The following is a 27,095-nucleotide window of genomic DNA, read 5'->3' as shown; positions in this document are numbered from 1 at the left end:
CGATATTTAAGATATCAATTTATCAATCCATTGAAATAGATTTATTTGATATTAAGAATGATAGATTATTCCGGAAGTAGTATGGCAACACTAAATCATTTTTTTTACGTTTCAAAATCAATATTGATTCGAATCTATTAATTAAATAATATATATGCATTCTCGTAATACACACGTCGTAAATTACATTTAATTAAGTTTTCAAGTTGAATATGTCGCAAGAATTCAGTAATAAGGTAGATTTTTATGATATGAAGAATACTTTGTTTCATTAATTATTTTTCTCTTTTTTTTTTTTTTTCTTTTTATTACATGTATAATATAATAATAATTAAAGTAAAAAATCTTATGTAGAAATAATGTTATAATTCAGCAAAAGGTAATTCATTGAAGGAACAAAGTAAATCATGTATGTCATGATTGCTACTCTCATTATTATGTTTATCGTCAACAGTTTTAAAATCTTGAGGAATAAAAATCTTATCTTCGCTTTGACACAATATGTTGCTCTCTGAAAAAGTTTGCATGTTTGCCCACCTCAGTGCCACTTCTTTGTAAATACATTTTCTAAATATCAAGCAATGTATATGTCGCAATTTTTCATATTTAATTCTCATAAAGCCCAACTTAGATAAAACATATCTCCATGATTTTATTAACTTAGCATTTGCACCGACATGTTTCGAATCAGGACTGATAATAAATAATATACCATTTTTCTTCAATAAATTATATGCTTTGCTACAGCAAAGATATCTTTGTTTTGGACATGGCATATATTCTAACAATAAAGAAAATACAACAACATCAAATGATTCTTCGCGTAATTGTAAAATTTGTTTTTTATCTGCAGATAGGATTTGTTCTCTTCCTATATCGACGCTTAAAAAATCACACTGTAAAACGTTAGGTTGAACAGCTACCAAATCTATTGCCGTTACTTTGAACATATCTTCCATTTCAAAAGGATTGTAACAACTTCCTACATCTAATACTGAAATCTTTTGAAACGTTTGTTCTCCTTCATTTAACAATTCCTTATCGTTATAATAATTCTGTTTGGAGACCAACATATTTTGTTCCTCTATATTATTACCATTTAATATCAACAATTCACCCATTTTTCCTTTTATACTAAATTCCCTATTAGAATATTTTTTTTTGCCACCATTGAAAAAATATTCTTTACATTGAGTTTTGATCCATTCTATTCTACAATAAGTTCCACTTAAAGAATCTGTATTATTGCCTTTCCAATGCGTAGTTGCAAGATCCTTCATCGACATAACATATTTCTAAAAAAATAATTTAATTAAATATAAACCAAGCATATAATAAAATCTATATAATAAAATACACATATTTCATTGTAAGATGTCTTAACAAATAATAATAATTAATATGAAAGTATCACGTGTCATCATAAATATACATATGTACATTAAAATAAAATTAATAAAGAAGAAAAAAAGATAAGCAGACCTGTAAAACGTCGTTACGGCTTACATGTTTTTGCCATGCTATTTCTGCACCATATTCTTCGCATTCTTTTCGTAATAAAGCATGAATTTGTTTAACAACATTAGCTAATCGTTTGTGTTCTTCGGTCGCCATACTTATATTCGGTACGCATGGAATATGTGTGTGCGTGTATGTGTTATGTGTGTGGGCGCGCGCGCCTGTGTGTAACTATAGAAAGATTTTCAGTAGCTATATGTGTCATCGTATCTTCTCATGATTTTGATGACGTTCACCCTTATTTATCTACCGCAAAGTGCTGCAGACTGCAGTACCACGGTCACAATTGGTATCATCGTATCTCGTTGATACTTAGAAATGTAAAGTATTACGAGATATATTTAATACGAATTTTTTCAAGTGGTACCGTTCTATCTCTCTCGATGTGCGTATTTTCAATATCTTTTAATATAATTAGTGTAATACTGTTTCTCTTCTATTTACATTGAAAACGTCTTTAAAAATATTAATTAACTTTACTCACGACACTTACAGTGCTAGCCTAAAATTGGATCTAATCTTGGTTTCTTAGAATATACTATGGATGACGAGCTTGAAGATAGAATCTTATATCAGGTAATTTCCAGAAAATTATATCTCGCGTATTGATTACGTATTTTCTTTAATTTCATATAACAATATGTTGATTAATAATATATGAGATTATTATTTTACATTTTATTTTATTACTACGTTTTAACTTTATTACTGAATATTTTTTTATCCGATGTAATGTCCGAAAAATTTTCTAATTTATTTAAACAATAGATGTCAAAGGTCATTAATTCCAATAAAAAATATATTAATATTTATTAATAGTTATATAATTTATATCAAAAGAATATATGATATTATGATATTGATATACATAATTTATTATTTAAAGATATCTGTCGTTTTTAGACTTACGTGTCTCATATGAAACTGATGTCAAAGTTCACAGTGGGTATTCCAGCTGTCTTAAATGCTGCTGTCAATACACCATTAGGTTACTTTTGGAGAATCATGAGAATCTATGCTTTTAAACCAGAGGTATTAATTTGCTGCACACTTTTAGCAGTAATGCTTCTCTATATACAAGCTGTTGATCCTTGGAGTAGAATGCTATTCGATAAAATTCAATATACTCTAGGACGTACAACATCTAAGGTATTATAATCATTATTAATGTGATAAAATGTTATATCAATATGAATAAATTTTTTATATCATTCGATTAGGTTTCAAAATTGCAATTTCTTGTCAATGATTCTGTAAATAATGGGGTAAAACTTAGCTGGGAATTAAAACAAGGGAATATAGCAGCTTATGCTGTTCAAGGTCATAGAGCTCGCATGGAAGATCGCTTTGTTGTAAATGAAAATTTAAATAATACCGGTGTATCCTTGTTTGCAGTTTTTGATGGTCATGGAGGAGAGGTAAGTTTTAATCTTTTTAAAGACAAAGAGTACACATATCATTTTCAAATTAATAATTTAATTTTATTTTTAGTTTGCCGCAAATTATGCTCGTGATAAACTTATTCCAAATATAAATAAAAAGGTGATAGAGCTAAAGGATATGATAGCTGGTAGATATTCTGAAATACAAAAAAATAATCAAATAAATAATCGGCCAACATTTCAATCTGAAAATAAAAAAGATGAAAAAACAGACTCAACCACAATTGAACGTAAGAAATCTTTTCGTAAAACTGTTAGTACTTCGATAACGGATGATTGTATGAAAAATAGTGTTGGCGTTACTGATCCAGAATTATTGGATAAATTAGATAGTCTATCACGGCCAATCACAAGGGAGGTATGACGATTATAAATATTTTCGTAACAAGAGAGAACTTCAAAGAAATGTAATTGTTTATTTTGCAATGTAAAAAATGTATTATATTTATTTGCCAGGTAAGACCTTGTAGATCAGGTGAGACTCAACCTGAAATTGATATGACAACCTATTTAGATGGAGATAAAATAAATTATGGTAGACTATTAACCGATGAAGTTTTGGCAGTAGATCGGTTATTAGTTAAAGCAGCTAAAAAAAACATGGATGTAGCAGGTAAAAAAGTTTGTTCTTCATTTTGTATTATTATTAGATATTAATATCTCATATTTTAAAGCTAAATCTCTCTCTCTCTCTCTCTTTCTCTCTCTCTTTTTATAATATAGGTACCACTGCTCTGATCGCACTTTTAGAAGATAATAAATTAGTAGTAGCAAATGTTGGTGATTCTAGAGGTGTAATGTGTGATGGAAAAGGCAATGCGATACCTTTATCGTTTGATCATAAACCACAACAGGTATTTATAAATCCTCATCTTTAATGTACGTTTTATATTATTTTTCATTGAATCGTACGTTTATATTTCATTTAGGAAAGAGAGAAAAAGAGAATATATAAAGCTGGTGGATTGGTGACATTCAATGGAGTTTGGAGAGTTGCTGGTATATTGGCAACATCTCGAGCTTTGGGAGATTATCCATTGAAAGATAAAAAATTAGTGATAGCAGATCCAGACATCTTAACATTTGATCTAAGCGATCACAATCCTATGTTCCTTGTTTTGGCATCTGATGGACTATGGGATACTTTTACAAATGAAGAAGCTGTAGCATTTATCAAAGAACGTATAAACGAGCCACATTTTGGTGCAAAAAGTATTACATTACAAAGTTATTACAGGTAATATATCAACAAAGAACATACATTTTGTCAATAAAATTATAATCAAAGATCTTTTCAATCCATTTTCATTAATAATAAAAAAAGAAATCAATGTTATTACACAATGTATATTTATACAAATTTTACAGGGGATCTTCAGATAATATCACAGTAGTTGTAATCGACTTACGAGATAAGAAATATAATGGAACAGAATCAAAAAGGAATCAGTAATTACTATCTTAACTGTTTCCAAAGTATTATATGATAAAACTTCCTAATGTTGTTTTTCCAACAACTCTTCTAGTCATTAAATTCAATTTAATATTTGAATTTATGAAAGCGAAGAGAAAGAATGGGTATATTATTACCACAATATTGTGATTTCACCAAATATGATATTTGAGAGGTTATTAATGTGTAAAATAAGAGATTATTCATTTTTGTTATCAATTTTCATTTGTTATTATGATAATATATATTGTAAACTATATTTTTTCTTGCACGTGCCTTATTTCTTGGCTGTGTAATTTTCAAACATGCTTTGAGCATTCTTCCATCTCTTTAGCTTGTATAACTTATAATGACTGATTTTTGGTTATTTAAAAAAAGAAAACGAAAAAAAAAAAGAAAAAGAAAAGAAAAAACAACATATGGAACTTGTTTCCTTTTTTAAATCCATTTTATGTGATAAGTGTGAAAACTGAACATTGTTAATTATAAAAGTATTTATCCCGTCAATCTGACGTTAAATGTTTTGGGATTTTGATATAACACATTTAAGATGTTAAATTTTTTCATATATACACATATAAATACATGTATATATACATATATATATATATATATATATACATACATATATATACATATATATATATATATGTATATGTACATATACGTACGAGAAACATTAAATACGTGTAATAAAAAAGTTATTGGAGATATTAATCATTTTTAAATAAAATAAAATTTTTAACAACACGTGATAAAATATATTTCTTCCAAATATTTTTAATGAAAGCCACATACATTGTATTTATTTTAAATGCAAAAATTTTTAATTCGAATTAATATGCGCGTTATATATCAAAGTAACTCTAATGTCTATCTGTCATTTTAAGTTGAACTGTCCATCAGAATTGTTATATAATATATGACGAATTAATAAGTTTATGAGAATACATTATAAAATTTTAATGAGAAGAATAGTTATTTTTTTATCAAATATATCGGATGAACTTTCTAAATGTACAAGCAGCGCGATTTATACATGTAAGTATGTATATATGATTTGATATAAGCAATCATTTAAACATACATGTTGAAGAAATGTAATACCAACAACAGAATAATAATGTAATATCTTAATACTTATTTTGTTAACATATTAATAAAAATGATAATATATAAAATTTACTTTATAATGTACGTACATATATGAAAACATTGTACATAATTAATTATGCGAGATAATATTTGAAAATCATCTATATAAATTCATTTGAACACTATGAATTCTTCTCTATGTTGAACATATTTATAAAGCATTATTATATTTTTAAAAATGTATCCACAGAATGTATAAGCAAGAAATTCTAATTTCATTTATCTCGCTTGCTTTTTCTGGAAATATTTATAATTTTATCGAAAAACAATATATGTCACGCCAGCGTGTGTATGTGTGATGGATGTGCCTAAAAATGTATCCAATAAAAATCAGCAGAATAAAATATCGCTATATATTCAATGTATAGTTTTTATATAAAGCATTGTATGTTGAAGAACATGGTGGTATATTTTTTCTTTTTCTTTTTTTTCAAAATTTTCAAGAATATACTTTTCAAGAATAGTTTACGAATACCATCATTTTTATAAATTGTGTAATCATATTTATTTATCAAGTAATAAGACGATAAATTGTTTTTTATTTAGTTTCTTATAAAAAACATTTTCTTAGTCAATATTTATATATGATTTACTGTATTATATACATATATATAAATATATATATATATATATTTATATATATATATATATCAGTTCTACAATATTATTCAAATATAAAACTGATAAGAAATGTTCTGTTAATGTTTCTAAAGAATCTGTATTTTATATTATTTTCTTGTAAGAGATATTATAATTCAACATTTTAACTTTGCACTATAAAGAGATTTATGTAAATATAATGATTGAATAGTTATAGTATCTCCATTTCCATTCTGTGTGTAACTTGCACTTCTATATCTTTTATGTGTATATGACATATTTATATATGTGAAATATTATTAAATTTGTAAAGATTAAATTTTTTTTATAAATATCTTCACATATTATAGAAAGACATATTTAGTTTCAAATCATTTAAATCAGATTATAGTAGTAAAATAATAGTAAATTGTTACGTTGAAATCCACACGAAAAACAATATATGAATTTTTTTATAAGAAATAAAATTAAATCTTTTAAGTCGATTACTTGTTTCGTATATTAAGTGTCAACCAAGTAATTCAAAGTCTTCATCAGATGTATCATATTGACGTTCTATATGTTCAAAATCTAAAACTATAATAAACCAATATATTAAAGTGTCTAAAAATTAACTTAAGTAATCAATTCTATATTAACTTACAATTAGTAGCTCCTATTGCCTCAGATACGACATCTTCAGCCGGTGACCAATTAACTAATCTCTCTGAAGATAATTCAAATAATGGTTGTTTCTCAGGCTCTAATAATTCATCTTGCATAGTTTTACACATAGATTTAAAATCCTTTTCTGTAGCACAGAAAAAGCACTATAACAGAAATAATATATTTCCAATTAACATTATATCGTATATTTTGTTACATTGCACAATGAATTACATGGTTATACTTACAAGCGCTACGGAGGGATCAATTTCTGTAATAGAAATACGACTAGCAGACTTGCAGTGATATGTGAGATCTATTTCTCTCTCATTGTCAATATTAGCTGAACGCTGTGTCGTATGTGGATCCAAATAAATCACTTCATCTCCTAGAATATCATAACTTTGTTTTATTATTTATTACTCAAAAAGACACAACAATATTTTGTTAAAAAAAAAAAAAATATATATATATATATATATTAACGTTATATCGTATACGTACCAACACAGCCAATAAAATACAAAGCAAGATTTGGTTTTCCACCGATTACTCCTAGAGATTGTGGTATCTTGAATGAAGTCTAAAAAATGATATGCTCAATTTGAATATCTTTCTCTTTCAAAGATATAACTTCTTCTTTGGTTGTTCATGCAAGTATTACTATTATTTTTATATTACTTTAAGTCCATTGAGGTAAACAGGATTAATTTCATTCAAACCAAGACGAAGTGGTATTAATAATAATAAAGGCTTCCATTGGCTCGGTGCTTTTAATGGTTCTTTACCATCTACTTCAACTGTTGTACCACCTTCCACTCTACATTGTCTTACTGTAAATGATAAATAAATGTGAATTAAAATATGATAAGCTTCATATTGCAATTTACTTACAGATATCATTAACTATTAAAGCATTATCCAAAGCTACATGTATCGTAATAGAGCTCCATTCATCGTACACAACCAATTTTCTAAAACAATATAATGAGAAAAAAAATCATAATTAGTTTATATTGTTAATATTTTATCGATGCGTGATTAAAAAAAATGTATACTTTAATACTTGTGCAATGGTATTTGGACCAAACCATTGTCCGACTTCTTTTCCTTCTGACGCTCCCATTAACGCTATTTGATGAATGGAGAAAGGAGCAGCTCTCTTATCTTCAAAGCGTTTCAATATTTCCAGGTACGTCATATTTTTTGTTTCTGGTGTCCAACGCCAATCTCTGCCTATTATCATTGAATTTTTGATAATGTTAAATTGATAACAAAATATAATTAAAATAATATCACATCATAAATGTATTACCTAAATGTAAAAAGACTAAAGCTTGACCAAGAACCATTTGTCCGCATCTTAACATACAGCCCCATCCTTTGTCAGTTGTAAATGTAGAATTATAACCACCGATGGGAATGAAACCTCTACGGTAACTAAACCATAACTTGGATAAGATATCTTTACGTATTGCTTCTAATTCTGAAATACAATGTTAATCCATTTATTGTCAATGATTATACGTAATTATCATATATTACAACATATATATATATATATACCTGTTAAAGCATGATATTTCTTTCCAAGAATCCAAACAGGTTGATCTATTTGGGGTATATCTTCTAAATCATCGCATATATTTTGCGTAAAAAGGCTATCCATTCTTACAATGTAACAAGTATTAACTTGTAACAAGTTAACTTGTGAAATGCATTAGTGAAACCTGATTAATCGCAATACATAGATTGTATAAATGTAAACAAAAGGAAAGTTCTTAATATGTCACGATAAAATACGTAAAAATAATATTTTAATGAAAGGAGAGAAAGAAAAAAAAAAAAAAAAAACAGGAAAAACTTACTTTTAGTAGAAAGAAAACATTGGTCATGGTACCTCCCAGGACATTGTATTCCCATCAAAAAATGTGACAAGGACTAACATGCGAATTTATTAAAATATTAACAAAGAAATTAATGTGAGAGCTCTTTAAGATTTTTATACCTTATCAGAAAATACGTCTCGGATGTGTTGCAAACAAAATATTCAACTTAAATGATGATTAAGACAATGAATAAACGACATGTAAAATTAATGAAATAAATCTTATTAATAATTCCTTTATACTTATTTCTATACTAAATGTATATGCACAATTTCCAATATAATGAATCATAAAATATCTTCGAGGTGGCTAAGATGGAAATCTTCTGTAAAACATTACGCGTTTTCTAGGTGTATGCAATGTACTATTGAAATTCTGACGTTTTCCGACAGATGGTGACGTTCGTCAATCCTTGCACGTGGTTCGTTGTACCACGTGACCGTAAACTTTTTCATATCCCCAATAATTGCTCTTGGCGGGTCATAACGATCTGTGCTACTAGGATTTTATCAACGTAATTTTTCATTGGTAAAGTACAATGATTTTATTTGACAGATTTATATATTCTTCGTTCCTTTTTCTTCTTTTTTTCTTTTTTTTTTCTTTTATATTCATTAAAGAAAAAAAAACCTAGCTAGAAAATTATTTAATTAATAAAATCTCTAAGGAATATTTGATATAACGATATCATATACGTAACTACTTTAAATACATTTGTCGTCCTCTGCATTTATTCCGCTCAGTTAGCTTGAAGAACAATTTTCTTTCATGAATCAAGTTCAATTGTCTAACGGAAATGTATATACGCATTGATATTTTTACAAATATTTCATTTGTTTTTTCTTTTTCATTTTTTTTTTTTTAATTGTAACAATTATGAACAAAAATGTTCAATCGTAAGATTTATATATATACATATATATAAATAAAAGAAAAGATATAAATAAGTAAGAAAAAAAAAAAAACAAGAAAAAATTGTATTATATTGTACTGTTGCAACTCACATCGATGGAGTTCATTTTTATAGAACAAATATCTATAATATTCCATGGCTACGACTTTCACAAATCTATCATCCTTTTGGTAGACACAATTACATACACATATATATATATATATATATATATATATATATATATATGTATATAACAGATTTCGCTGTAAACTTAATGTGTTACGCGTTTTTTTATTCGAGTAAATGTTCTAAAAAAGAAAACGTGATTTGAGGCTTTCCCGATTGAAAGATGTACATAGTATGAAAGATTAAAAGTTATTATAAAAGAGATTAGACTATCTGTCACATCTTTTTTAGTTGGATTAAACCGAAGATAAACATTTTATAAAGATAAGTAATTGTACCTTCATAAAATATATATATATATGCGTAGCTTAAATATTTATGAGATCGCGAATAGCAAACCTACAGTATATGCCACGGAACACAAAGTGAAAGTCTTAAGTTTCCTTGTTGAACCTTCTTAGCTGAATCAAGAACAAGTTAGTCTTCGGTCGATTGTCTCTTTGGACGGTTCTATGCATGTACGTATATATATATATATATATATATATATGAATGTGTGTGTATATATATATATATATATGTATATATATATGTATAGATATGTACCTATTAAAAAAAGATAAAAAACAAAACAAAAAAAATTAAACAATTAGTGATCAAATTTGTGAAACAATTAACTCTTATTTTTATTCGTTCATCTATATTTACTCGTAATAATAATTGATAATCGATGAATATATTAATATTGATGTGTTTGATTTGATAAGATATCTATACAGCTGTTATGGGTATATGTATGTATATATATGTATATATATATTCATATCCTTGAAATATTTGTGAAAGAAAGAAAGAGAGAGAGAGAGAGAGAGAGAAAGAGAGAGAGAGAGAGAGAGAGAGAGAGAGGGAGAGAGAGAGAGAGAGAGAGAGAGAAAGAAGATAAACGAAATAATTATATCATTAATGAAAACTTCTACATATTTATATCTATATTGGAACATTGGTGAAAAGAAAAGAGAAAAATAAATAGAGAGAGAGAGAGAGAGAGAGAGAGAGAGAGAGAGAGAGAGAAAGAAAGAGAGATAGATAATAATAAATAAAAAAAATGTTATCAATTTGAAAATTCCTCTTGTGTGTCAAGTTAAAATAATCTCAAAATAATTCAATAAAATTCAAATTCGTTAATATCTTCTTTTGATAAATGACGCGGGATCTTTTTTATTTATTTATTTATCTTTTTCTCCCTCGCCTCCAATAATTTTAATACGTAATCGAATAATGTATAAGAAAATTATTCAGAACGATAAGTACGATTTATGTTAGTTTTCTTACTTTATTTTTTTTTTTCTTTTTCTCCTTTTTTTTTCTTTTGTATATCATTTGCAATACATAATTTACGATAGGTACGTAGTAAAAAAGAAATATATGATCGTATTGTACATATATACTTTTCAAACTTACTGATATCTTCGAATATATGTACGAAAGAATCTTATGAAACGGTACTTTAAATAAATCGTTCATACACGTCCACGGAATTGTTGTTTTTGCGTAATAGGTATTATAAATAATTAAAGTAAGCCAGAGAGAGAGAGAGAGAGAGAGAGAGAGAGAGAGAGAGAGAGAGAGAGAAAGGAAGGAAAATAAAGATATATATATATATGTATATATATGAAAATGTCATGCAAGAGAATTTCTATGGATACTAGTGTTCTCGAAAAATTAATTCCAGCGCATTCCGACGAGGTATTAATGAAATTTTTATGGAAAAGTAGAATAATATTTGGCTTTCGTGTTAATTAGAAAGAAAAAAAAAAAGGAATATTCTTAAGCGTAGGTATTCATTTTCAAAACGAAAAGTTTCACTTTTAATATTTGTAAGATCATTTCGCACATATGTATGTATGTTATATGAATACGAAAATGTATTTCAATAATTTTCAAATAAATATGCGCATATATTAATGATTTTTTTTACATATATATATATATATATATATATTTATTTATTATATATAATGTGTTTTTATTAGGATACCATGGAGGAAAAAAAAGCGAGGGAAGAAACAACAACGAAAGATACAGGGTACGGAACGTAAGTAATTATATCGATGTCGATTGTTTTAGAGGAAAATTTTTTAAAAGAGTCTAGTGTTTTTTTATTAGATTTTTATGAGATATTATTTTTTTTTTTTTTTTTTCATTATTGTTTTTTCCCTTTCTCAATTTTTTCTTCAAAGTGTCAAATACAAGGATGAAATCGACGAATCCTCGTGGAAATTTTGGAAGAAAAGAAGATACGTTGTGGCAATTTTAGCATTTCTAGGATTTTTCACTTCTTATATACTTCGCGTTAATTTGAGCGTCGCGATAGTTGCGATGACTGAAGATAAGATCGACGAGAATGGAAAAATTTATCAGGTAAGTTCCATTGTTATATACGAAATAAAATATTATTACATATATCTTATAAGAATATTAAACGGCAATAATCATAAAAATAATTATTTTTATAGAAAAAAGAATTCGATTGGGATTCGAAAACGAAAGGACTTGTTTTGAGTTCATTTTTTTATGGATATTTGAGTACCCAATTATTAGGTGGATGGTTGGCTGCTAGAGTTGGAGGTAAAAGAGTATTTGGTCTTGGTATTGCAGCAACAGCATTGTTTACTATCATTACGCCTCCTCTTGTTAGAACAAGCGTATATATTTTAATCGTTTTACGTATTGTTGAAGGAATTTGTGAGGTAAATATTCTTCACTTCTTTTTACTCATATTTAATCAATATATTTCTAAATCCTATTATTTGTTCCCAGGGTGTTACATATCCTTGCATACATGCAATTTGGGCTAATTGGGCACCCCCATTGGAAAGATCGAAATTAGCAACCTTGGCATTTTCTGGTAGCTTTTTAGGAACCGTTTTTGCTATGCCTATTTCTGGTATAATGGCTGAACATCTCGGTTGGTCTTCAGTTTTTTACGTATTTGGAGCAATAGGGCTTATTTGGTTCTTTGCCTGGTGGATCCTAGTCAAAGATCATCCTGCAGATGATCCTAGAATATCTCAAGCTGAATTGGAATATATTCAAAATAGTATCGGTATTACCGTAAACAAAATGGTTAGTGCAAAAGTACTTTCTTTAAATTAGTTATCAATTTATAATTATTTTAAAAATATATATTTCAATATATTATAGTATATAATTTATATATTATCTCAATATTGATTTTATTCGTCTATCAGTTTGATATATAATAATTATTTATATTATTTTTATAGAAAATAAAACATCCGTGGAAAGCTATGTTGAGTTCTCCACCTGTTTGGGCTATAGTCGCTGCTCATTTCAGTGAAAATTGGGGATTTTATACCATGTTAACCCAACTGCCAACATTTATGAAGGGTCAGTATAATCATCCGATTGTTTTAACCTTTTTACGTATCATATGATTTCTACGATATTAATTTTGCATATTATTAGACGTGCTCAAATCCGAATTGGAAGCAACCGGTTTTATGTCTGCTCTTCCTTATTTGGCGATGACCATAGTCGTTCAATGTTCCGGTCAACTGGCTGATTATTTGAGAACAAAAAATCTTTTGACAACGACTCAGGTATTTCTGCGGATTTGTAATCGAATCTATTGTGAAAAGATGACGAATAAAAAAAAAGAAAAAAAAGGCGAACATTGGTAACAATTACATTGTTTTGTATTCTAGGTTCGTAAAATATTTAACTGCGGTGCATTTATCTTTCAAACGATCTTTATGATCTCTACTGCCTTTATCTCGACTAAAGTAGGAGCAGTTATCTGTATCACCATAGCGGTTGGCCTTGGTGGCTTTGCTTGGTCTGGCTTTGGGTAATTTTTAGAATTCAATTTTATATATATGTCATATAATTTATACATTTAAATGTATCTACCGATAATAAACCGTTCAATATTTTTTATTCATTTATAGAGTCAATCACTTGGATATTGCTCCAAAACATGCCAGTGTTTTAATGGGAATAGGTAATACAATTGCAACATTACCAGGCGTCGTGAGTCCCATTATTACTGGATACGTCGTTCAAAATAAAGTGAGAGTTTTTAGATTATATATAATTCATTAATTATAAATATAATTATAAAGCATTTTTGAGACTATGTTTAATGTTTATTTTAGAGTGCAACAGAATGGAGGACAGTATTTATTATTGCTGGTTCAGTGTATCTCATAGGTGCTATAATTTATGGTATTTTTGCATCCGGCGAAAAACAAAGTTGGGCCGATGATACTTCGAAAAAACAAGGCGAAGAAGTAGTTTATGATAATCCAGGATTAGAAATAGATAATTTATAATTAATAAATATTTTAATGAAAAAAAAAAATTAAGATAAATTATAATTAATAATGATTGAAAGAATCATTTGGCTGTAATTATATATCAAACATATAGACGATTTTATATAAATTGATAATGTATTATATTATTATTATTATTATTATTATTATTATTATTATTATTATTATTATTATTATTATTATTATTATTACTATTATTATTATTATAGAAATTTCTGTGATACACTCGTGTAACGTAGGTTTTTCTTTGTAAACGTTATTTATCTTTCAAAATTTTGTGTAAATAAAAAAAATATCTCTCAATAAATGATATATAAGAAGTGATATTACCGACAGTCGGTATAGTTACTAATTCGTATGATAGACGGCACTGTAATATCATTCCAAATAATGCTATAATTGTACTCGGACAATCGTAAATTCAAATGAGAGAATATTCGATAAATATATCGAATGTTCGATATCCGAATCGATTTAGTTCGATATAACACTCTATCTCGCTATGGTTGCATCTTCGAGTTATCGCATTTATATATGGTATGAGATTAACAGTAGTGAAGAGATGTAGGTGGATTGACAATTCTAGTATTATATCTCTTGTATTTGCTGCGACGTATAGAGAGAGAGAGAGAGAGAGAGAGATAGAGAGAGAGATAGAGAGAGAGAGACAGAGAGAGAGAGAGAGGAACAAAGAGAGAGAAAGAGAGAGAGTCTTGTGTTAAAAGTTATTGAAATTATCATATTGATACATTGATAACACTGATATCGTTGTTCGTGATACTAGAAAATCTTCATAAAGCGTAATGTTATAGGAAAATGAGACGTCGTTATTAACTTGTGCGTCATAATTTTTAATTAATGGTATGTATTTATTTGATCACCATAAAATGTATATTCAAATGCTTTTTTTACTTCTTGAATATTTTTTTTTTTTTTCTGAAGTAACAAATGCGTGAAAATAAAATCTTTATTTTTTTTTCCAGATTTTTGTGTTAAGGCATAACTCAAAACCGTGTTAGACAGAACTTAAAATTGTTTTCCATTGTGGCCTTAACAACTTTCATATATGTATATATATCGCTATGAACAACAACGACAACTGGATATTTGTCACCAGTTGTCAAAAAGATCATCATCGTCGTCAAGAACGCGAGATGATTCAAATAATCGATTTGGGTGAAGGACTATCGAAAAGATACTAGCAATAAAGTGTTAAGTTGTTCTCATCAATATGGCGGCGAATCTCGAGGAAGAGCAAAGTTTACGCGAGTGCGAGGAATACGTTCAAAGGCATAACATTCAACAAGTTTTAAAAGATTGTATAGTGCAACTCTGTGTGGGCAGACCTGAGAATCCAATATCGTTCTTGAGAGAATATTTTCAAAAATTGGAAAGGGTATGTATCAGAAATGATCTTAATCTTCAATTTCTTAACCTTATATATAAAGTAGATTTTTAATAACATGATTGTTTTAAAACAAGAACATTAGAGAATAATATTAGATAATCAATTAGATAATACAGATTATGTATTCTCTTAAACAATTCAACGTGTTGTTAAAAAAATTATATTACAAATTATTAATTTGTTAATCTCAACTTAAGAATTAATTTTTAAAAGATATTAAAAGTATATTGACAAAAGATATATATATATATATATATATATATATATATATATATATATATATAAATCATATTACCAATGACTATACCTGTTCGTATGAACTATCAGAAAATGTTAAAAACTTGGTCTTTTTTTATAAATTTTTACATTGCTTCAGAATACGTACACATAATATATAGAGTTTCAATGAACAATCGAATACTACATACTAGTGACGACATATGTGTAAAATATCCAAATTTTGTTCTCTTTTATGATCAAAAAAGATAATCTTATGATAAATTCAATCATTACAAAAAAAAAAAAAAAAAACAATGAAAATACAAGAATCCTAGTTAACATAGAAGACAACGTATTTAACAACATATGCAAACAAAAGAAAAACATTTTTAAAAAATAAAACTAGAAACATATGTATCATAAAAACCTGACCTTATTGCATATTATCATTATCGCAACATATAATGGAAAATAAAATTATTAGCCGGACTAAATATTGATAAAACCTACGTCACGCGTAAGTCATTTCGTACGTTCAATGTTAATTTCCCGCTATATACTAACAGCCTTGCAAAAAGTATATACGATCCTTTTTTATACGTCATCAAAAACATATCTTGATCGTAGAGTATAGTAATAATGGGTAGAGAAGGGTTGGAGTAGGGATAAAGGAAGTAAGATGAAATTGGTACGGTGCGATAACGATGACGTAAAATCACGGCCATGACGACATCGAGCGAAAGGTGCGCGAGCGACCTCGGCGCATTACATATATCACAACAGTAGATAGGCAGACAGACAGACAAACAGACAGACAGAAAGTAGCACCAGTATGCACATATACAAACACAAAGATGAATTTAAAAGAGCAAAAGCTGCTATCCTGATAAAGAAAGTTATTATTTATCCCTCATAGGTATATGCGTTCATAAGAGAAAGAAGCAAAATATACGAAAGAGAGAGAGAGAGAGAGAGAGAGGGTGAGAGAAAGAGAGAGAAAGGATGAGAGAGAGAGAGAGAGAGAAAGAGAGAGAGGAAAGGTTGAAGCTTCGCGCGTAGATGAACACAATATGAGAACAGAAGAGAAGAAATTAGGTGGGGGTAATAAAAGATCAACCTAAAGAGAGAGAAAGAGAGAGAGAGAGTGAGAAAGAGAGTAGAGGGGGAAATGGGGTGGATATAGGGATGGTTAGTCGAAGGATGGTGGAAGAGTAAGGTAAGCATGTTGTACAGGGGCCACGGATCTAAACATAGCATATGCTCGAAATATAACGAGGCAGAACCTTAGCCAGGAGGCAGCACGCAAACGTAACGCATACACACACACACACACACACACATCGACGTGGTTCTCCAAAAATTTGGAAACTAAGGGGAAAGAGAGAGAGAGAGAGAGAGAGAGAGAGAGAGAGAGAGAGAGAGAGAAAGAAAGACAGGGAGAGGGGAGAAAGAGAGAAAGATCAAGACATCGAATACGATGTTTAGTTCGTAGAAATCCGTTGATAAATTAAATGCTCGATCAACAACGTGTATTGCTAGTTAAGCAGCTAGCTAGCTAGCTCGCTCGTTGATTCTCTACGTTCTCACTTTCGATCTAGAAATACGATTTTACCTAACGTGAAAAGTAGAGAAAAAGAAAGAGACAGAGAGAGAGAAAGAGAGAGAGAGGGAGGGAGAGAGAGAGAGAGAGAGAGAGAGAGAGAGAGAGAGAGAGAGCATCCGTGTCGCCGCCGTAGCGGAAAAACAAGTAGCGCGGGATCGAGCGTTGTGTGTTTGTAGGGTCATCGGTTAATCAGATTCAGGGAGGCCTTAGAAGGTAACGCGCGAGAGAACAAGTACCAAGTGAAACGTCAATCTACGAACGATAACGATCGAGTATTAACCTATCTCTTCTTCTTCTTCTTCTTTTTCTACTACTACTTTTTATTTTGTTTATTTTCTATATTCGATATAGGACATATAGATTTTCTACAATTATTTATTTATATATTTTACTTTTCTTTTACTTTCTTTTTTATTTTTTTATTTTTTTCTTTTTTTCTTTTTGGAAAAACTTCATTTCCATTTTTAAGTATATCGTCTTGTATGCGCGTGACGAGTAACGAGTTACCGCGGTACATCTTTCAAAGATCAACGTAGTACAAAAGAGAGAGAGAGAGAGAAAGAGAGAGGGAGCGCGCACGCTATTCGACTGAATCTCGTTTATATTCTTACGTGCCGAAACCAAAAACGACAGGGAGAAAGAGAGAGAGAGAGGGGGAGTGAGAAGGGGTGAGAGAGAGAGAGAGAGAGAGACACGCATAAAGGATGAATCACCAGGTACGTGTGATGTCGTCTTTTAAAAGAAAATATACAAAAAGAAAAAAGAGGGAGAGAATATTATATATATATCAATAAGTTCGAAGAAATTTTCGTATGTTTTTCTTTTTTCTTTTGATATCGATAAATCTATTGGAACGTTTGAAAAAAGTGCGGGGTTTATTTTTTTTTCCTTTTTTTTTCTTCTATCTTTCTTTTTCATTCTTACAAATTGACATACATTTTTACGTCTCTTGTTACTTGCCATTTTTCTGTTATGTTAAAACTTTTTTATCATACGTATTAAAATATTCGTAAGAAATCAACAATTATTTAATTTTCATTAAAGCATCATTATATGTATATCCGATATTAATGTTTATAAAAGCACTCGTGCGTGATAACGCCAACTGACCTATGCCATTATTCGTTAACCTTCCCTTCCCCGCGACATCCCTTTGTACTTCGTAATATTGTTCACATTATATTATTTAATCTTTTAATGATAAACATTAGAAAAAGAAGAGAGAGAAATAGTAGAAAGAATGGCCTGATTTTTAGTTTAAGATGGAATTATTTTTTATCGTATCCTTTATTAGGAAAGGAAAAAAAAAATTATGATTTTATAAAATATTTGTTACATTAAATTTTAATATTTTATGATTAAACGTTGGTAGGAGTGAAATAATAGAGGGAAATGATTTTTAGGTTAATAAGATTTTTAGGTTAAAACAGACTTTAAGATATAATTTTTAACTGTTATAAATCTTTCATTATTAAATTTTAGAATCTAATTATAAAAAGAACTTATAATGTTATAAACATTAGAGAGAAGATGATTTTTAGGTTAATAAACATTTTTTTCCTCCCCCTTCTCCCCATAGATCTTAAAAATATTATGATTTTAATGTATGAATTATGAAATTTAATAGGAACAAGCTCACGATGCTAAACAGCAAATCGCTACGAGTCCCGAGGACACGGAGGATATGCCTGCCGGTCAACAAGGACCACAAGTACCAAGACGTCGTGGTGGTATCTCGGCAGAGCCGGTATCAGAAGAAGATGCTACTAGTTATGTTAAAAAAGTCGTACCGAAGGATTACAAAACGATGGCTGCTTTGAGCAAAGCTATTGCTAAGAATGTTCTCTTTGCTCATCTTGATGAAAATGAACGATCTGATATATTCGACGCTATGTTTCCCGTTACCTTTTTACCTGGAGAAGCGATAATACGTCAAGGTCAAGTTCTAATGCACATAATATATATAGGATGGGTCAAAAGTTCCTAGGCTTGTAGTCTTACAAACAAACAAAATTAATCTGAAAAGACTTAAAAAAGAATAATTGATATTTAAAATCACCTAGGTACTTCTGATCCACCCTGTATAAATATCCATATATATATACACTAATAAGAAAGAGAGAAAACCTCTCTCTTTCTATTATTTATTTCTCTAAGGTCGTATATATATATATATATATATATATATATATATATATATATATATATATATATATATATATATATATACATACATACATACATATATACATATATACATATATACATATATACTTATACATAAGTAGGTTTTGCTTGAATTTATTGATTTTTTTTGTCTTCCTTAAAGGTGACGAAGGTGACAACTTTTACGTAATTGACCAAGGCGAAGTAGAGATATTCGTTAATGGTGAATTAGTAACGACAATTGGAGAAGGTGGAAGTTTTGGTGAACTTGCATTAATCTATGGGACTCCACGTGCCGCTACAGTTAGAGCAAAAACTGACGTTAAATTATGGGGTATAGATAGGGATTCCTATCGTCGTATTTTAATGGGTTCGACGATAAGGAAACGAAAAATGTATGAGGAATTTCTTTCTAGAGTCTCGATCTTAGGTACATTATTTCTTTTTTTTCCCCATCCCTATCTTTGTTTATATTAATTTCTAATAAATGATAGGAAGTATGTATAAAACTAATGAGATAATATTCTTCTTTTATTTATAGAATCTTTAGACAAATGGGAAAGACTCACGGTGGCCGATGCCTTAGAACCAGTTGCGTTTGATGACGGAGAAATGATAGTAAGACAGGGTGAACCTGGTGAAGATTTTTATATCATTGTTGAGGGAACTGCTGTAGTCTTACAACAACGCTCGGAAGGAGCGGAACCCCCTGAACCCGCAGAAGTGGGTCGTCTGGGTCCGTCCGATTATTTTGGTAATGTTTTTTTCACATTATAATTATTACTACTTTATATATATATATATGTGTGTGTGTGTGTGTATGTATACTAATATATGTAATAATAAATGATTAATAGGGGAAATAGCATTATTACTGGATCGACCAAGAGCAGCAACGGTTGTAGCTAGGGGTCCCTTAAAATGCGTCAAATTAGACAGAGCCAGATTTGAACGTGTCTTAGGGCCGTGTGCTGACATTTTGAAACGCAACATTACTCAGTATAACAGTTTTGTATCCCTTTCGGTATAAATTCAATCTGCAAGAAAAAAACCATACAGATCATATCGATTCCAATTTTTCAGACACTATGCTTCAACAACAACAACAACAACAACAACAACAAACATAATGTTGACATTTTTTCTATTTCGTTAATGCTTCATTTGTTAAAATGCATAATATATGTCGAGTATTATTAATATACATAAATATTGTATATCATTAGGAAAAGAAAAACAACAAAAAGAAAAAAAACCTTAATATATAAGATTATTATAACGCACTATATAGTAGTTAGCGACTCATCAACGCGTAATCATCTGGTTATCTCATGTAAACTGTGTTCCTACAAAGTGCTCATGTTTTTTTTTTTTTTTAACTGTTGTCAAAAAATCTCTATATTACTGTTTATTGTTTTCATTTGAAAATTTGTATTCTATGATAAGCATACGTTATATTTATACGTACGTCTCCATACAGTATTATTACTTTTGTAATATCATAAATTTTGATGGATAATGTTTTGTAACAATGTCGCTGGTCGACAGTGGTAAAAATGTTATAGTATTCAAATGACTATATAGAATTCGTCAATGGTGTATGTGTTAAATGATAGATAATTTCAACATATTCTTTTTCGATTTAAATATTCTTCATTGCACTGCATTAATATAATATTTCCATAAATATATGAAGACATATAAATATGCTGATTTATTATTTATTATAACAGGATTGATGAGTGATTAAACGAGTCGCGATCTATGATTGAAAGTGCGTTTATTAGATTTGATTTATCAATAACACAAAATGTTCGGAAAATTAAATAATTTATTATGCACAACATTATACATGTATTTTATCTTACAATTAAATATCTAACACCCACCCCACCCGACCCGATTTGAAAATCTCATAGATTTTCCTTAACGTTAAGAAAAGTGTTTTAATTTCTTAATCGGGCAACGAACTGACGTATGTTTACCTCTTTGCACTAAATATTATAAAACTAGAACTTGGTTGGTTCGCAGAAGATAGATATATACAAATGTCCAGCATAAAAAAAATGATATTAAAGTTTATTCTCGCGGATGTAATCTTCTTTTGAGTATTTATTTATTTTTTTTTTATTTTTATTTTTATTTTTATTTATTTATTTACTTTTTTTTCTTTTTTTTCTTTTTTTTTTTTTTTTTTTTTTTTTTGCTAAAAAGAAACGGTAGCCTCCATCTCCTCATTGTATCCTATATTGATCTTCTTGCATCGAAAATCTCAATCACCACTCATTTTTGTATGTTTATAGTGCTGATGTCTTCGAAATTTCATGATTTTCTTCTACCTTTCCATAGAGAATATTCCATGAGAAAACACTTGTCAAATTGAAGATATCCATTTATTGATCAGGCACAGAAACAATAGTTCGCCCAGACACATCAGATTAAAATCTTCAGAAATTTGTTCCTCTTCATATAATTTGTAGTTTTATCCTTATAAAAAGTGTGCAGCAAAAAGAATGATTTACTACACGTTTACCAAGAATTCGAAGAATTCATTGGAATACCTGGCACCAGATAATAAGAAGAAAGATTTGATGGCTTATCTTTTAGCCGAACGATTGGAAATATGGAAGAAGAGAAATTTTTATGAAGAAAATAAATTTCATGCCCTCTGACTGATTTTTCACAACTTTCGGTTTCATACCGACTTGGATTGAGATATATATATATACATATATATATATGATATTTTTTTGTAGAAGTTATAAAACTATTCGATCTTTCTGGCTTTTCTCCTTCTCTCTCTCTCTTTTTTTTTATAATATCCAAACAACCAAACAATCATGACGAATTTTGTATCCCCTATTCTCTTACAATTCATAACTCCAGAAGTTTAATCTTTCATGCACACAACAATAATGCACAAATTCCTCGAAGAATGTTTCAAGTAGTAAAACTTTGCTCGAGCTGTAAACCATTCCCAATCGATGACAATGATTGGAAATTATTTAGAATTGGTTTATATCAGCTCTTTAAGCAAGAAAAATGTAATGAACCCGTATCAACTTTGGAATATATGCATATGCATATGGATGTGCAAGTAAGAAGTTACACATGCATATTATGTCAAATCAGGAAACATATGCATATACATATGTATGCACATAGAAAGTGCTTTTCGATTTAATTATTGCCATTTACGATTTATAGCGAAGTAGGCAAGAGAGACATTTTTTTACCAACCACCTAGACAACCATTGCTTGTTTTACAGTCGATTAGACGCCGTTCAGGATCAGCATAAACCAATGTAAATTCACTGACAAATTCATAGAACTTGTCCAAAGATTCAAAGGCCAATTCTGCTACGATGAAATCAACCGCCAAATTTTGCCGGTAGCTAAACAGTAGAAGAAATACATACGTTAGACGAATAAATATACATATATATATATACATATACGTATGTATGCATGTATTTACAGATACACACATGTATGTATATATAGAACAATATAAAATATGAATAATATATATATAAAAAAAAAAAATTCAACTTTCAGCTGCAGTACCCTGTAACAGAAATCTTCATAATTATAATTTCACTTTCTCTCTTTCTACCTATCTATTTTTTAATTATGTTTACCTATATCATTAAATCTGTGTATTTTATACAATTTATATATATACACATAAAAATAATTTAATATAAATATATGTATATACATTTTTACTGTTACATTCAAGCTTCTACTTTTCAAAAAGTAGCTCAAAAATAATTGAAAAGTAATTATACTTGCAATTTCTAACTAAACATTTTTATTTCACAATTTAGTTAGAAATTGTTAGATTAAATATTGAAAATTAGGTAACATATGCATTATATAAAATATAATATCACTATCCTGTTGATTAATATCAAGATATACAATGATAAATAATCTGAAAATAATTTTTTACTTACGATTTTATCATTTGTTTCAAAGCAATCTTGCGTTCTCTAGCAGCGAACCAATCCATAAGAAAAGCAGCCATTCTTGGTGCGCTTCTGTATAATTTGAATAAAGCATGAAAATTACCCAGCCACCAGGCTGAGCGAACTTTCAATGCATGTTTAATGCACTCATCTTTTTTGTCTTCTCCATTAAGTGATGCTAAAATCGTCGTCAAATCTGTAATAATAAAAAAAAAGAAAAAAAAAAAAAAAAAAAGAAAAAAAAAAGAAAAAAAAAAAAAAGAGAAAAAAATTATATTAAAAAATTTCATACGTATAGGCACATTATGTAACACACATTACTGTTATACGATTCTCTATATTTACCTAAAGTATTTTTTGTAAAGATATAATACAATATACGGTACGCCACAAATTCGCATCGATTTTCACCTCCCACATCTTGATATAACATTCTTAATTGTGTTTGACATTGATTAAATTCTTCATGATCTCCACGTTCTAAAGCTACACGAGCGTGGGTTTCATAAACATGGACAGTAAACGCATCTCTGATACCTTGCACGGTAAGATCTTGACGAATTGATTTTAATTGGTCACAAGCATATCTGTAGTCTTGTTCCACTACCCAACGATTCTTGACATAGGCCAACGAATTTTGAAGAACACTTACCGGTCGAATTGCAGATGGGGCTGGAGCCTAAAAGATTATACAGATGTAATTTTATTCTAACAATAATATTAGCATTTATATCTATAAAGAAATATATATATATATTATTGAAATGTCTTACCGATGTAAGGCGTAAATATGGTTTTTCTAAGTCCTTGCAAGTTCCAACGATGTGAAGTCCGGTGAAGTCAAACTCAGCGGTCGGATCATCTCTAATGCTAGTGTTGAATGTCCTAGAAATGGGATCGTTAAATCGTGCCGCACGTTGTTGAAGTTTCTCCTTGGATCCTAGTTCATCGCTATTGCCTGTAGCTAAACCAAACTCGGAATAGAAATGTGATTTTGTCTGCTTAGTCTTCTTGGTTTTCTTGTTGTTGTGATTTTGTTTATTTCGCGTTGATTTTTTCGTTTTCAACGATTTGCTGTCATATTCCCGATCGCTAACGTTAGACGAAGAGGATGTGCTACGCCTGTATTTCCGTAAGGGGGGACTACGTGAGTGAGAACGTGACCTCGACCTTGATCTCGACCTCGACCTCGACCTTGACCTCGACCTCGTTTTCGATCTTGATCTTGATCTCGATCTCGACCTCGATCGCGACCTTGATCTTGATCGCCTATGAGTCACAGAGAGACGCGCGCCAAGCCTAGCTCCAAGAGAAGTGGAAAGCCCTGACTTGCGCAAGCCTCCCTGTGTATTTGCCAATGGATTAGCCAAAGGATTATTCAACTTTAATGGCGGCTTCTGAGGCTTTATCGTCATGGTCATACGTTCACTGTGTATACTAGGTAAAGGCTCTTTGTCCCAATCTTTTACCCAAAGCGAGCCATCATTAGCAGCTCGTGTTATTTTCCCTTTGAGTATAATTTCAACCTGATCCTTGTCAACTGCCGTTTTGCACTTTTCGTAACACCTGTTCACGTAATTCTTTAAGCTGTCAGGCCAATCCCCAACTGGATTAGCATTCGTCGCAATAGAGGGAGTACTTCCCACTGGAACACTAGTATTCAGAGATGCACTGACCGTTGTAGTGGCAGGTGTAACAGGATCAGGAGATTCCTCGATAGGTGGAGGGGGAGCAGCTATTTCATGTTGAATAGGAGGTAAGGGTGGTAACTCCACTTTGAGATTAGGTTCCGATACAAAATTTGTTGTTGTTGTATTGTTTCCCTGAAAGTTATTGTTGAATTGTGCCGCTAGATTTTTGTTCCTCTTACGTTTTTTCTTTGCAGCTCCACTGTTGCCTGATTGCGAAAATCCTAATCCAACTTTCTTGTTCTGTAGATTGAAACGAACTTGTCCATTGTATTCTAAAAAGTATAATCTTATCTAATTATATCGATTTTAACATATAAGATTCTTATAATCTTATGAAAACTACTTACGAGAGATGTCATTATGCACTCCATTCCAATTGCCATAGGAAAATGCACCGTAGACAAATCCCGAATGAGGCTGCATCGATGGTTGTACCTGGCTATGTTGCTGAGTAGGTTGTAGAGGTGGTGGTGGTCCAGGAGGTAGAGGAGGAAGATCGGAATCGTCGTCTAAAGTCATGGGGGTCCCAGGTACTGGAGGCTGTTGATGAAGTTGCGGTTTTATTTGATTATTTCCCTGTGAATTCTGCTGCTGAAGAGGCTGTTGCTGTTGCTGATGTTGCGGATGCTGTTGCTGCATTTGCTGTGGATTAAAAGCATGCCCATAGGCAGGCATCATCGTGTGATAATAATTAAACATTTGACCTTGATGCGGTACTCCTTGATATCCTGTCCCATATAATTGTCTGTAACAAAAATAAAATGGAATTAATCGTAAAATAAATAATTGGAAAATACAATGCTTTCTGAATAGGAATAAAAAACAAATAACATGTTTATCCTTTCATTATGAAAAAAAATTAATTAGGTCTTTATGACAAGTCATCTAGTTCTTTCCAATTAACAGGTTAATATATTATAATTACATGAATTAATACAACATATATATTTAATCATAAATATATGAAAAACAGGAAGATAAGTTCTTTAATTTTTATACATATTAAAAATTAAAAAATAAATTGGAAATAAATTAAATTGAAATAAAAAATATTTAAATATTCATTGTTTCATTTATAACTTGTTTAGAATTTGTTCTATCTTATGTATGTTTACATTAAATAAGAAAATATATAAAGAATTGCATCTATAAATAATCAATCTGATATATTATTACTTTTATATACATATACATATACATATACATATACATATACATATCTATATATATATATATATATATATATATATAAAACAAAGTCTAATATGAGATTTAATAAATTGCTCAATTAATATATAAATGTATTTCATATCAATGATTGAAAATATTATTTTTACCCTGGATAAGATGGAAACATAGTATGCATATTATTAGGTGACGGATATTGCCACGCCATATTCGCCATCGAACCCGCTCCTAATTGCTGAGGTTGTTGAAATGGCTGCGGCTTCTTCTGAGACGCTAAAATCTCCCCTTCCGACATACTCGTTAAAAAAAAATATCTCGAAACAATTTCTTGACAAAATCTAACCACACGTATCACTTCTAATAGGAAATATTGATTATTTCGTTAAAACTACGAATATTTTCAATAAATAAATTATTATAAAACGTACGAGCTTCACGAAACACTACGTAATACGACCCATATTTCCTTTCACAATGTATCATCAAACCGGAAACCTAAAGAATATTACTCATCGAACTAGTGGGAACTAACGCGCAGCAATGCTGCCAACCTAATCTGTACACTTAAATGTTTAGTAATAACATAAGAAATTCGACTTTATTTTCTTTGATATATATATGTATATATATATATATATATATATACACATATATATATTTCGTTATTAAAATTAAAAGACGTTCTTATTTATTATATATGTATTTATATATAATTAAAATTAAAACAAAATTTATTTATGATTTTTATTTATGTTAATATCTGATTAA

At 29.5% G+C, this 27,095-nt stretch overlaps 6 protein-coding genes across 15 annotated transcripts; 3 read left to right on the top strand and 3 right to left on the bottom strand.

Moving 5' to 3' along the window:
* Positions 1 to 240: 240 nt before the first annotated feature.
* On the bottom strand, positions 241 to 2,059 carry LOC124957832 (S-adenosylmethionine sensor upstream of mTORC1). 2 transcript variants are annotated; one of them, XM_047515218.1, is made up of 2 exons: positions 1,507 to 2,059; positions 241 to 1,295 (listed from the first exon to the last, which is right to left on the bottom strand). In XM_047515218.1, exons 1-2 carry the CDS (start codon positions 1,612 to 1,614, stop codon positions 363 to 365), a joined length of 1,041 nt encoding a protein of 346 aa, XP_047371174.1. In that variant the 5' UTR covers positions 1,615 to 2,059; the 3' UTR covers positions 241 to 362. The 2 variants fall into 2 exon arrangements, with proteins under 2 accessions (XP_047371174.1, XP_047371173.1); XM_047515217.1 differs by having other exon boundaries at positions 252 to 1,295; positions 1,483 to 2,045.
* LOC124957829 (protein phosphatase 1L) lies at positions 1,699 to 4,672 on the top strand. Of its 2 annotated transcripts, none has more exons than XM_047515213.1 (9): positions 1,699 to 1,903; positions 2,051 to 2,094; positions 2,422 to 2,667; positions 2,739 to 2,936; positions 3,010 to 3,318; positions 3,417 to 3,573; positions 3,684 to 3,814; positions 3,890 to 4,197; positions 4,329 to 4,672. In XM_047515213.1, exons 2-9 carry the CDS (start codon positions 2,059 to 2,061, stop codon positions 4,411 to 4,413), a joined length of 1,470 nt encoding a protein of 489 aa, XP_047371169.1. In that variant the 5' UTR covers positions 1,699 to 1,903; positions 2,051 to 2,058; the 3' UTR covers positions 4,414 to 4,672. The 2 variants fall into 2 exon arrangements, with proteins under 2 accessions (XP_047371169.1, XP_047371168.1); XM_047515212.1 differs by having other exon boundaries at positions 2,014 to 2,094.
* Positions 4,673 to 6,238: 1,566 nt separating this feature from the next.
* Positions 6,239 to 9,087, bottom strand: LOC124957830 (cysteine protease ATG4B). Of its 2 annotated transcripts, XM_047515214.1 has the most exons (11): positions 8,822 to 9,087; positions 8,682 to 8,754; positions 8,380 to 8,543; positions 8,129 to 8,299; positions 7,872 to 8,049; positions 7,708 to 7,787; positions 7,495 to 7,646; positions 7,318 to 7,396; positions 7,062 to 7,201; positions 6,812 to 6,977; positions 6,239 to 6,744 (listed from the first exon to the last, which is right to left on the bottom strand). In XM_047515214.1, exons 3-11 carry the CDS (start codon positions 8,480 to 8,482, stop codon positions 6,677 to 6,679), a joined length of 1,137 nt encoding a protein of 378 aa, XP_047371170.1. In that variant the 5' UTR covers positions 8,483 to 8,543; positions 8,682 to 8,754; positions 8,822 to 9,087; the 3' UTR covers positions 6,239 to 6,676. The 2 variants fall into 2 exon arrangements, with proteins under 2 accessions (XP_047371170.1, XP_047371171.1); XM_047515215.1 differs by having other exon boundaries at positions 8,682 to 9,087.
* On the top strand, positions 6,256 to 14,174 carry LOC124957828 (vesicular glutamate transporter 2.2). 5 transcript variants are annotated; one of them, XM_047515208.1, is made up of 10 exons: positions 6,256 to 9,230; positions 11,757 to 11,818; positions 11,964 to 12,144; positions 12,240 to 12,473; positions 12,544 to 12,849; positions 13,011 to 13,134; positions 13,213 to 13,346; positions 13,452 to 13,594; positions 13,695 to 13,815; positions 13,902 to 14,174. In XM_047515208.1, exons 2-10 carry the CDS (start codon positions 11,763 to 11,765, stop codon positions 14,076 to 14,078), a joined length of 1,476 nt encoding a protein of 491 aa, XP_047371164.1. In that variant the 5' UTR covers positions 6,256 to 9,230; positions 11,757 to 11,762; the 3' UTR covers positions 14,079 to 14,174. The 5 variants fall into 5 exon arrangements, with proteins under 5 accessions (XP_047371164.1, XP_047371163.1, XP_047371166.1 ...); XM_047515207.1 differs by lacking the exon at positions 6,256 to 9,230 and adding an exon at positions 10,211 to 10,241; XM_047515210.1 differs by lacking the exon at positions 6,256 to 9,230 and adding an exon at positions 11,191 to 11,281.
* A 449-nt stretch (positions 14,175 to 14,623) lies between these two features.
* Positions 14,624 to 21,326, top strand: LOC124957841 (cAMP-dependent protein kinase type I regulatory subunit). Of its 3 annotated transcripts, none has more exons than XM_047515242.1 (6): positions 14,624 to 14,942; positions 15,065 to 15,477; positions 18,939 to 19,248; positions 19,641 to 19,907; positions 20,019 to 20,231; positions 20,335 to 21,326. In XM_047515242.1, the coding sequence occupies exons 2-6, from the start codon at positions 15,313 to 15,315 to the stop codon at positions 20,505 to 20,507; spliced, it is 1,128 nt and encodes a 375-aa protein (XP_047371198.1). In that variant the 5' UTR covers positions 14,624 to 14,942; positions 15,065 to 15,312; the 3' UTR covers positions 20,508 to 21,326. The 3 variants fall into 3 exon arrangements, with proteins under 3 accessions (XP_047371198.1, XP_047371200.1, XP_047371199.1); XM_047515244.1 differs by lacking the exons at positions 14,624 to 14,942; positions 15,065 to 15,477 and adding exons at positions 17,189 to 17,524; positions 17,945 to 18,027; XM_047515243.1 differs by lacking the exons at positions 14,624 to 14,942; positions 15,065 to 15,477 and adding an exon at positions 17,189 to 18,027.
* Positions 21,327 to 21,732: 406 nt separating this feature from the next.
* LOC124957840 (leukocyte receptor cluster member 8 homolog) lies at positions 21,733 to 26,831 on the bottom strand. The gene is made up of 6 exons (XM_047515241.1): positions 26,477 to 26,831; positions 25,487 to 25,884; positions 24,222 to 25,411; positions 23,794 to 24,127; positions 23,437 to 23,644; positions 21,733 to 22,872 (listed from the first exon to the last, which is right to left on the bottom strand). Exons 1-6 carry the CDS (start codon positions 26,620 to 26,622, stop codon positions 22,710 to 22,712), a joined length of 2,439 nt encoding a protein of 812 aa, XP_047371197.1. The 5' UTR covers positions 26,623 to 26,831; the 3' UTR covers positions 21,733 to 22,709.
* Between the last annotated feature and the right edge of the window lie 264 nt (positions 26,832 to 27,095).

This window comes from Vespa velutina, chromosome 2 (assembly GCF_912470025.1).
Source record: "Vespa velutina chromosome 2, iVesVel2.1, whole genome shotgun sequence".
Lineage (NCBI taxonomy): Eukaryota > Metazoa > Arthropoda > Insecta > Hymenoptera > Vespidae > Vespa > Vespa velutina.
The sequence above is the reverse complement of the archived record's forward strand: the minus strand, read 5'-3'. Positions and strand labels throughout refer to the sequence as shown.